This window comes from Gadus morhua, chromosome 20 (assembly GCF_902167405.1).
Source record: "Gadus morhua chromosome 20, gadMor3.0, whole genome shotgun sequence".
Classification (NCBI taxonomy): Eukaryota; Metazoa; Chordata; class Actinopteri; order Gadiformes; family Gadidae; genus Gadus; species Gadus morhua.
This window is the reverse complement of record NC_044067.1, coordinates 22,779,821-22,791,192: the sequence shown is the minus strand read 5'-3', so window position 1 is coordinate 22,791,192 and position 11,372 is coordinate 22,779,821. Positions and strand designations below refer to the sequence as shown.

General features: G+C 42.1%; 1 protein-coding gene across 1 annotated transcript in view; it reads right to left on the bottom strand.

Annotated features, from left to right (window-relative positions):
• The window catches only part of LOC115533144 (sacsin), a 43,491-nt gene that overhangs the window by 11,465 nt on the left and 20,654 nt on the right, over positions 1-11,372 (bottom strand). The window contains exons 5-7 of the mRNA XM_030343454.1: positions 2,158-2,304; positions 605-2,036; positions 19-107 (exon numbers count right to left, since the gene is read on the bottom strand). Coding sequence (XP_030199314.1) covers positions 19-107; positions 605-2,036; positions 2,158-2,304 — 1,668 coding nt within the window. The remainder of the gene's footprint in view (positions 1-18; positions 108-604; positions 2,037-2,157; positions 2,305-11,372) is intronic.

The following is an 11,372-nucleotide window of genomic DNA, read 5'->3' as shown; positions in this document are numbered from 1 at the left end:
ACAAAACAACATGCCTACCTCTTGTGGCCAGCATTTTCAGGTGTGATTGGCAGGTGGTGCTCAGGTCCTGAGGGATGAACAAGTGTTTGCAACCAGGCAGCAGGGACCTGTCGAGGAATGAGTTGGCTTTCATGTGAACCATCTAAGAGTATAGATGACAGCTTCCAACAGCACACTAGCCCTTTTCACACATAGATATGTTACATTAACGGATAAGGATTACTGGTAAAAGATAGCAGTGTCTGCGTTCGCATAAGACACATCTCTCTTTTCAGCGGAATGCTATCATTCAAACAGCAGTTATAAACCTCTGTTGTAATTTCCCGGAAATAACTTGTTACCATTGCCCCGGAATCACTGCAATTTGAAAAGAATGAATGTCCAATGTAATGCTCAGCTGCCGTTAATTACCAGCATGTGGCTGCAAGTGTGAAAGGGGTTAATGATTTAATTTAAGTTATTAATAAACACTTCGGGAAGAATGCTGTTAGAATTGTGCTAACTGCTATTTACTATGTGCTATTTCTACAAATAATCAAACCATAGTTATTACAGACACAGGGGAAGGTTATAGATTCCTTATCAAGCAAAACGGGTATTTTACCTTGGAAAGTCTTGGCTATCGATGAAAGCGACGTCTTCCTCTTTGTTCGTAAAGGATCTGAAAGTACCATCACTGAGAGGAAGCAGTGGAAGGCCCTGGAGTTCTTCGTATGTTCCATCGCTTAAAACATATTCTAAAAGAGATACCTTGTCCTCTTTTGTTACATTCTGCAAATCTGCTTTGTGGACAATAGTCCGGAGAAAAGTTGGAGTGACTCGTTTCAGGGATTCAGGATGTGGGTATGCCCTCTCGATCGCTCTATCGACCCATTCTGGGATTTTCACAAGGTTAACTCCACAAGAAATCAAAACGTTCTGAATGGCAGCTGATACTTTAGGGCTTGTTGAAGAATCGCAGGGCAGCACAGCTTCTGAAGGACAGACAAATCTTTTTTCATCTGCAGCAAGAGAGAGCACAGCAATATTCTCCCTAAATAAGCATTGTAAAACATTCTGGGCAACTGAATGCCATTTTTCTTTATGCTCAAGGTGTGTTAAGTCTGGCCAAAGACCATACACAGAGGAGAGAGGGAGCTCAGAGATTTTGGATAATTCAATGGCATCTTTAAGGATCATGAGATATGCTTGTGGAAGCACCTTTTTGACCAGCAATTCATTCCACATGGCACCCTCGTCGTGTTTCTGATCTTCTTCTTGCCACTTGATATGTCTTCGATTGTCTGTGAGGCCGAAGCATGCGTTTACATACACTGGAAGTCCAGTCTTGTTGGATTCATTGTTAGGAAGTGGGAGAAAGCAACTCAATCTACTGTCACCACTGTCTTTATTCTGACCACATGGAAACGCCAAGTCAACTTGTGGTAGAAAACTCAGCTTCTCTGCCAGTGAATCCAATTTCTGCACATTGCCCTCTTTCATACAACAAGTAGTCAAGAGCCAATTTTTGGTTTCTTCACGGTCTTCTGATGTGACAGTTATGTCTTTAAAGTGTGTTGAGCTCTTGATGATTGATCCATCACTTGACTCCAAAACTGCTCCTTCAGAACATGAGCTAGTCACCTCGAGCATGACATTGACACAGCTGTCTGCCGTGATGTGAATTAAAGACACGGATTGCACACTTTTTAAAAACAAAGGACATATCTCTGCATCTGCAATGAAGCTGTCAAAAAGCTGGGCAACTTTGTCAGAATTATACAAAGTATCTGAGATTTTCGATATCTCATTGCGTAAAGGAAATCTGAAAAGTGTCCCATTAAAGTGCTGGTCTTCGAGGACCTCCTTCCACTTCTTTTGTAATAGATATTCGACAATGTTTTGAAATGGCCTGAATTGATCCTCGATAGTCTTCAAAGTTTCCTGGTCTTTATTATCGGCTAAAGACCACTGGTAGCCCCCATGTCCTTGTCCAAAGAGTTTTTCATGGGGATCGAGCACGGCTAGATGGTCTGAGCTTAAGATCCATGGCACATCTGAGAATGAAAGGAAATTAAATAGTTTATATAGAAATAGAATATACTGTAGAATGCATAGAAAACACTGCTGACCCTGCAGAAGTTGTGGGGCAAATTTAGCACATTTGATTCGTTGTACCTGTGATGTGGTACACAGAGTTGAAGCCGATCCCAAAGCGCCCAACTTTGTTTGGGTCCTTTCGCTTGACGCTTCTTCCTGTAGCTTGAATACCTTGCCAGTCCTCTGAAGTGAACCTTGCATCGTTGAAGGCAAAGAGAGCAGGACCTAAACGACAAAATAATTAAATGAATAAAGCAATGATCCATTATATAGCTCTCATCATAATAACATAAAGATACACACACACATGTACGCAAAGTTCATGGCTCTCGGGGAAAGGGAGAGTTGCTTGTTTTGAAGTTTTCAGTTTCAGTCTATTGGTGCGACCATTTAGCAAAACAGAGGGAGCATCATTAATCACCCTCTACCATTATGGTCCGGTTTCATAAAATGCTATCGGACAGTTATGGCTGGATAGGAAAACGCTGAAGAATAATACATAAAAAACATGAACAATTAAAATAGGGTGCCTCACACTTTGTGCATTGCAGCCTAATAATAATAATAATTATAAATACAGCTGCGAACAGCATTAAATGTTGTCAGGCATGCAGCCCTCATTTGGGGAATTCAGCAATACAACTGCTAGAGGTCACTTCAAGTAATAGAGCCACTGTCGAAATTCAACCTTCTGTCATCTTACTAAGCCGCTTTGAAAATCTGCGTCTTCTGACATCACTAGTGGGCATGTCCACCTAGATTTTTGCTGGATAGATCAGTCTACCAGCCTACCAAGTGGACTGAAGCAAACGTTGCTTATCTATCAACGTTTGCTTCAGTTAAAAAAAAAAAAGAATCAACGCTTCTTTTCAGATTTTTAAAGGTCCCATGGCATGCTTATATATGGATGGTTTAATATAGATAGTTGGCCCCTAACACAGTATTTGAAGATGTTCCCGAAATTCAGCCGTGTTGCAGTACTACAGCCACTACGAACCAGTCGCACATTGAGCTTTCCCCAAACACGCCATTTCGGTGGCTGTAGCTTTAAGGCAAATGAGGAGGAGAGAGGCGGGTCAATGAGGAGGGTGGGGGTGTGGCCCTGAGCAGCTTGCGGCCACGGTACCATGCGCTCTGTTTACAGTGGGTGTATCGCAATGGAGAGGCGCACACAGCCTTTGGCCGTGTTCTATAAATATTCAAGAACACTCCGGGTGCTCCGGCGGGAGTCCTTGAGCTCTATATCTAAATAATATCATAACATACATAGATATCTATATCATATAATAACAGTGCTGTCAGTTAAACGCGTTATTCGCGGCGTTAACGCAAACCGATTTTAACGGCGTGCATTTTTTTAAAACAAAGAAGCAGTAGCCTGACTGCTATGTTCAAGGCAGTATGTTTGTATGTTCATCGTTTAATTGCACTATAGGCTTTTGATCAGTATATGCCAATGTTGTTATCAATAAAAGAACATTTGCACAAGGCAAGCCGATGCACTTCTCTATGTTGATAAGAGCATTAAAATTAGAAAAATTAATGGGACAAAGAAATCTGGGGATATTTAGCATAGAAAAAATATTTGCGATTAATCGTGAGTTAACTATGACATCAATGCGATTTAATATTTTAATCACTTGACAGCACTATATAATATAAATTATCATAGCCAAAAGTTGTGTGCGCCTCCAGACGATATTATGAATCTCAAATGACTGCGTCGTTCTCCGACGTCTCTGGTTCTTCCACATCCACATCAATCTGAATTAGACTGAACCACAACATGGAGGAGAAAGGGATTGTTGCCCGCAATTGTTTCCCGCCGGAGCCTCGATGAAGAGGAACCACCGCGTCGGCAGTGGGCAGCGGGTAGCGCTTAGGCACCACCAGCGCTTAGGCACCACCAGCGCTTAGGCACCACCAGCGCCGAGGTGGTGGTCCCTCGGCAGCGGGCAGCAGGAAGCGGGGCTCAAGCGGGAGACAATCGCGGGCAACAATCCTTTTCTCCTCCATGTCGTGGTTCATGTTCTTCAGGGAGTCATGCCAAAGTTTCTTTCCCCCAATTCCTTCTCAACCATGGCTGAAATAACCCCCACTACGAGTCTCGTTGTGGAAATACCAGAGACGAGAGTCCGACTTGTTATGCGCCAAAACACCAACATCAGAACAGTTATCCAAATAACAAAGAAGTGTACGACACTTGTGGTACAGTGTGTGTACACACACACGCACGCACACATGTTGCGCACGCGTGGTCATAGCTCATTGTCTCATTGGCGGGCCAAATTCTCTGGGCGGGTAAGGCAGAGAAAGGGGAGGTAACTTGGCACCTTATGACGACATATGGGGCCACATTCCAAATCAGCGCGCCTGAGCTTCCTTTTTTTCAAAGGCGAGCAGGATACCTAGTGCTCGTTTTACGCCGAACGCAAGTTTTAGCCACTTGGGGACGAGAGGCAGGCTAGCGGAAGTCATAGTAATGTTAGAAATCCACATAAAGTGAGATTTTCATACCATGGGACCTTTAAAATTGTTTATACTTTTTAAGATATTCTACATTTACAACACACTTGTATCTTCAACAATCTGAAAACAGAATTTCGATTACCTTTATACTTTTTTCAAAATCAGTTTAAGTTCCATGTCGGCTTGTTTTCAGTTGGTCTCATTGATTTACACTGATGTTAGAGCTCGAGGACGTACAGGCAGTGTTACCAGATTGGGCAGTTTTTCTCGCTCAATTGAATTTAATAACGTTAGGCTGGAAAAATTTGCATTAGGCAAGTACATACAATTTTGGCTGGTTAAAAAAAAACAAAGATTATTATAATTCTTTCTACAAACATCAATCAATACCATACCTTTCATAAGTCATATCATTTGTGCAGCTAGTACCACTATCAGGGGTATTAAACTAAAATTCAAATAGGTCCAGTTAGAGAAAATGTCCTCAAGCAAAGGTCCGGAACATCATAATGTCTAACTTGCGTTATGATTTAGTGTGATATATATTGGAGTAGCCTAGTAGTTGTATCAACGTCTGCATGTAATCAACGACTGTCAGATCAATATAGGAAGAACAATTCAAAAACAGTTTGACAATATTTACTGTCAGTTTTATACAATTAGACAGATAATACTGAAGATATGTATTATTTAAGGAGGTTCAACTGACTCAACCGAAACTAATCTCTTCAAGGAAAAGAAGGGCTGCATTTAAATAATAATCTTAAAATAAAGATAAAATACATACTTCATTTTAAAATAAAGTATAGCTGCAGCTTGAGTTTCCCCTTTTTCTTTGTGAATGTTTTAACAGTCTCAACCAATTTTCAAAAACAGATATCTCAATGCATCTTAACAGTTTTAGGTTCTCTTTCTTTCCCTCTTTTATCCAACTCCCCCACTTTCTGTTGTTCGGTAAGAGAACTGAGCTCCAGCTTGTCCTGGCAGGAGTTTAAATCTAGGCTGGAATGATGTCAGGGCCATTCGCATGCACAAGTGCAGGTGCTCATTGGTGAGCCTGGATCGATATTTACTTTTAATTATGTTCATTGCAGAGAAAGCTGCCTCGCAGCCGTATGTGGAGCCAAACATGGTCAATGTGTACAGGGCTACTTTCCTCAGACCTGGGAAAGCTGTCTCAGAGACCATTTTGAGCCAGAAAGTGGCGGGGTCGGTTATTCCAAACAGCTCTTTCAGCGCCACATCTGCTTGGAGATCAATCAGTTGCATCTGGAGAGGCCCAGCATTAGCCCATTTGAAGTGCTGTGTGACTTCCTTTGAGAACCCACTGACATATGTGATTAGAAATTGGTTCTGAATGAACAAGGTGAGCTGCTGCCCAAAGTGGAAGCTGTCAAAACGTTTGGAGAAGTTAAGAATCAGCTTATCGACAAAGTCACCAAAAGAAGACACATCTCTCTGTCCCTGAACCTGTTCCTGCAGTGCTGGGAAGTGTGCACAAAATCCCTGCAGGTCTTCCCTGAACACCTCAAGTTTCCTCTGAAAGGAGCGGACAGCTTTCATCAGTTCACAAGCTGTATTGTCCTTGCCCTATAGCTTCAAATTAAGTTCATTAAAGGAAACATATTATTGTGTTTTCCCAACAAAAATAGTATTTGAGTTCTAGAAAACATGTTTTTGAAGCTACTTGCTGGAAATAGCTTTTAGGAAAAAAAATATCGTCTACCACCATTCCCCTCTGTTTCAGTCCCTTCAGAATACGCTGTTTCTGGTGTCTGTAGCATTGATGCAAATTAGCTGCTGCCCATTGACCAATGAGCTGTCAGACTGAACCACAGCATGGAGGAGAAGGGATTGTTGCCGTTTGCTGACTCGAGGGGCTCTATATCTATATAATATATAATATAACAAAATACTAATATTATATACGGGTATTTATATAATCTATCTAATATCATGGCCAAAAGCTATGTGCGCCGCAGTGTACTCCGGGAGCTGAACTGGCGCCGAAGCTAGGCGGCAGCTCCAGCAGACTAGCAGCTCCGTGCGACTAGCATCTCCTTAATGGCCAGGGAGATGTCCTCTCCTCTTGTACTGGTCTTAAGGGGAGTTACACCTAACACACTCTTTATTTTCTTGGTTGAAGAACCTTACATAAATTAACATCAGTGGACTCATCTACAGCTAGGCCTACACATGGTACCTTATGATGGGAACATTCATTAGCACGTTGTTGGGAGTGAATGAATGGGTCAGGATTCGGGTGGATTGTTCATATTGGGCTCTGAGACTGCTTATTTTCTGGTACCGCAGTTCAGACTTGAGTGGGTATGTTTGGTGAAAAACGTTGTGCTTTGTCTCATAGTTGCGTTTCACGTTGGCACTTTTTATGAGTGCCACTGTCTCTGAGCATATGAGACAGACTGAATTTGTGTTTCCAGTGGAAAGAATGAACATGAATGAGTCTGTCCATTCTGGGTTGAAGGCTCTGTTTTCGCTGTCCACTTTTCTCCTCCTAGAGAGCACCATGTGGAGTTATTTTTCTGTCTCCGACTCACTCTGTCTGTCTCTTTTCTGCCTTGCTGTATTTCTCACTGTTCTCCCGCTGTCTTTCTCACTGTTCTCCCGCTGTATTAATCACTCTTTTCCCGCTGTCTTTCTCACTCTTCTCCCGCTGTCTTTCTCACTCTTCTCCCGCTGTCCTTCTCACTCTTCTTCCGCTGTTTTATCGGCCTTCTCCCACTCTATTATTCAGTCTTACTACTACCTCTACTTCAGCATTTTACCTTTCAGATTTTTCAGCAGCGCAGGGCAATACATCTGTCCTTTCAGATTCTTCTGAAATTCCTTTTACATTTCTGCATTTTTAGCAAGCTTTTTGCTTTTCATTCAGCTGTCACTTTATTTGTTTCCAACAATTTAAAAAAATGTAAATGGTGTGCATGTTTACATTGTTTACTCCCTTCACTTGATTTATGCCATTTAATGTTTCTTTATGTCTTATTCTATGTGGCTTTATTCAAACATGTTTTCAACCTCACTTTGTACTACAGCACTCACCGCATTTTCTGCAGTAAATGCATTTCTAGTTTCCTGTAGTTTCTCTGAAGAGACAGACTGCAAGAAGTAGCTTCAATGTAGACAAGCCGTTACAGAAAACTGCCCTAAAGTTCTCTCTGTATGGAAGTAAATCTGTCTCATCGGATTTAGAGAATAAAAAGCAATTGAATTTTAAGCACAGAATCTTTCTGCATTGAAATAACGTACCTGGGTTTTTCGCCAATGAATTAAAGCCATTGAATTTATAGCACTGAATATTTCTGCATTGAAATAACGTATCTGATTATTTTCTTCTGAATTTAACTAAATATTCAACGTTAAAAAATTGAATGTGCTAATTTAAGATGCAAAATTCTATGAATAAAGTTCAACTTAAATATTTTCAACTACCCCAAATTCAACATGCCAAATTCAGCTGCAAAATTCAATGTATGAAATTCAGGGTTACCATCAGGGGACCAAAGGAAGGGTAACCGATCCTAGATGCAACCCACCGAAAATGTGTGATACCAGGGGGCGCTGTTGCACATTTCCTGCAACATGCACGAGTTTGATATGCGTAGACAAGCATGAATTCAAGAAAGGGCCAAGGCTGTCATGGGTTAATAAAGGAGGGACAGCCTCAGCTTAGGTCTGATGAGATGCGTTCAAAGTTTCATGACCGTCAAATGGGTAAGCAGATATTGTTAAAAATGTGCATTTCAGGTCGATTGTTATATTGTATGGCGGCCCAGTTTGGGGCCCGCGGGCCAAACTTGACCCACGACCAATTATATTTGGCCCACGGTATTTTTATTACTTTTTTTGGGTTCTATCTGACACTAATTTAACTGACATTCTAAAATTGTCAGTTAGTCAGCTTGAGCCTGATATTGAGAGGATTTTAAAGATCCCATGCCATTCTATTTTATGATGCTTTAATATAGGTATTAGTGGGCCACAAACACAGTATTCAAAGACGTCCCCGAAATTCAGCCGTGTTGCAGAGTTACAGTCACTCCGAAACAGTCGCACATTGAGCTTCCCCCAAACGCGCTGTTTCGGTGGGCGTGTCAAGGCAGGTCAAGGAGGGGGGTGGGGGTGTGGCCCTGAGCAGCTTGTAGCCACTACCATGAGCTCTGTATACGGTGGGCGTGTCAAGGCAGGTCAAGGAGGGGGGTGGGGGTGTGGCCCTGAGCAGCTTGTAGCCACTGACAGTACCATGCGCTCTGTTTACGGTGGATGTATCGCAATGGCTCTTAGAAACCCATATTATACATAGATATCTATATCATATAATATATAATATATATTATCACGGCCAAAAGCTGTGTGAGCCTCCAGACGATAGGTTATTATGAATCTCAAACGACCGCGTCTACTTCAGATTGATGTGGAAGTGGAAGAACCAGAGACGTCGGAGAACCCGACGAAGTCCTTTGTGATTCATTATATCGTCTGGACGCGCACACAGCTTTTGGCCGTGATAATATGTATTATTTGATATAGATATCTATGTATTATATGATATTATTTAGATATAGAGCAGAGCTCCAGGACTGTAACGCAAGTGTTGTACACTTCCTTGTTATTTGGATAACCGTTCTGCTGTTGTTGGTGTGATGGCGCATAACACGTAGGACTCTCGTCTCTGGTATTTCTACAACGAGACTCGTAGTGGGGGTTATCTCAGCCATAGTTGAGAATGAATTGGGGGAAAGGAACTTTGGCTTTGACTCCCTGAAGTAGGCTACATGAACCACGACATGGAGGAGAAAGGGATTGTTGGCCGCGAATGTATTCCGCTTGAGCCCTGCTTCCCGCCGCCTCGGCAGCGGTCAGCGCTAATCACCGCATCCTGAAGCCGAGGCGGTGGTCCATCGGCAGCGAGGCTCCGGCGGGAGACGACCGCGGTCAACAATCCCTTTCTCCTCCATGTCGTGGTTCATGACTTCAGGGAGTCAAAGCCAAAGTTCCTTTCCCCCAATTCATTCTCAACCATGGCTGAGATAACCCCCACTACGGGTCTAGTTGTAGAAATACCATAGATGAGAGTCCGACGTGTTATGCGCCATCACACCAACAGCAGAACGGTTATCCAAATAACAAGGAAGTGTACAACACTTGCGTTACAGTCCTGGAGCTCTATATCTAAATAATATCATATAATACATAGATATCTATATCAAATAATACATATTATCACGGCCAAAAGCTGTGTGCACGTCCAGACGACATAATGAATCACAAAGGACTTCGTCGGGTTCTCCGACTTCTCTGGTTCTTCCACTTCCACATCAATCTGTAGTAGACAGAACCCTGCGCTGCCTGCTGCCTGCTGCCGGCGCGAGGCACCACCGCCCGGCTGCCCGCTGCCGGGCGGTGGTGCTTCGCGGCGGTGGTGCCTCGCGGCAACCTGCGGCAGGCAGCATGTCGCAGTTCATGTAGTTCGATGTCGTTCTGCCATTGCATTCAAAATACTGTAACTAGCCTGTTACTACGAACTAAGCAACTACCGTACACGTATTAGCATTTAGCACTAGCTCAATCACGACTCCTTCAGAATTCTTGTGGGTGGTTACGAACCAACCAAGTGGGCAGGGCCATGAATAATAATTTGACAACGCTACGTCACAGTGTCACCTTATCCAGATCGGCTCATTTCTTCTGCCTTTTTCCTTTCATTGCCTATTGCATTCAGCAGACAAACTGCATAGATTTCAAACTTACCACAGCTCACAAACTTATTCAGACCTATGTTATTTAACAAACAATAGGAAAAATGTGATTTTAATGGCATGGGCTCTAAACCAAGGACAGGCTTCATGTCTCCAACTAATAGGCCTACTTCAGGCTGAATGTGTAGGCCTACGCATCCAATGTGTCACCTTGGAGTATGCTCTGCTCTGTATGATTAATGGGGTTAGGGTTTTGTCCCATGTTACTTTGCCTATTGCACTAGATGTCTTTGTATTTGAGGATATATGCCCAAGGCCTGGTAATCTTAGAATATTTCATAGTACTTCAATTATTTTTATAATTTAATGAAGCCAGATAGATGTTCAGTAAATATTTGGCATAAATGTGAAGCTCAAGATTTGTGATAATGTTTATTTTGCACACGCATGCTATACATACCCATATTTAACTTAAAGTACCGCAAAATTAACATTTTGTCTCATGACCCTCCCCCCAGATTCAATTTTAGTCTACTTATGGGAAGAATTTGGGCACCCCTGCTATAGTGCCTCCTGTTGTCCAATCTGGATGAATTTTGATGTAAGGGTTTATGTACATTGTTTTTAACCCACACCCATTGTTTTTTTCATTGGCTCCTAGTGGCATTGTTTTTTATGGTACAGACTGGTACTTCCCTCATAGTGGGATGGTAGATATTGGTCTGTAGATGGTGTGGATGAGAGGATTTTGTACAAACGTCATAAAAACCTAGGATCCCTACGGAAGATTTTCACAAAACTGAATTTGTTCATCACAAGGAGACACATATGGCTTCAAACTTTCACGTCATGAGATATGCATTCAGTTTGAGACAATTACTATAGATTGCAACAGTGACCCCTTATTTGAACAGCTTTGGTTCTAGAAGTAAATTCCTATTGATTTTCTCAATTGACCTTTGCAAAATCGTTATATAAAGATTTTTAAACCTTTAATCAAGGTAGTCGTGACATAAAACATTATATTCGGGGAAAAAATTACTTGAAAAACAGAAGAAAAGGCAAAGGTACAAGACTGTGTACATTATTTTTGTGAAAGTGTGAAGG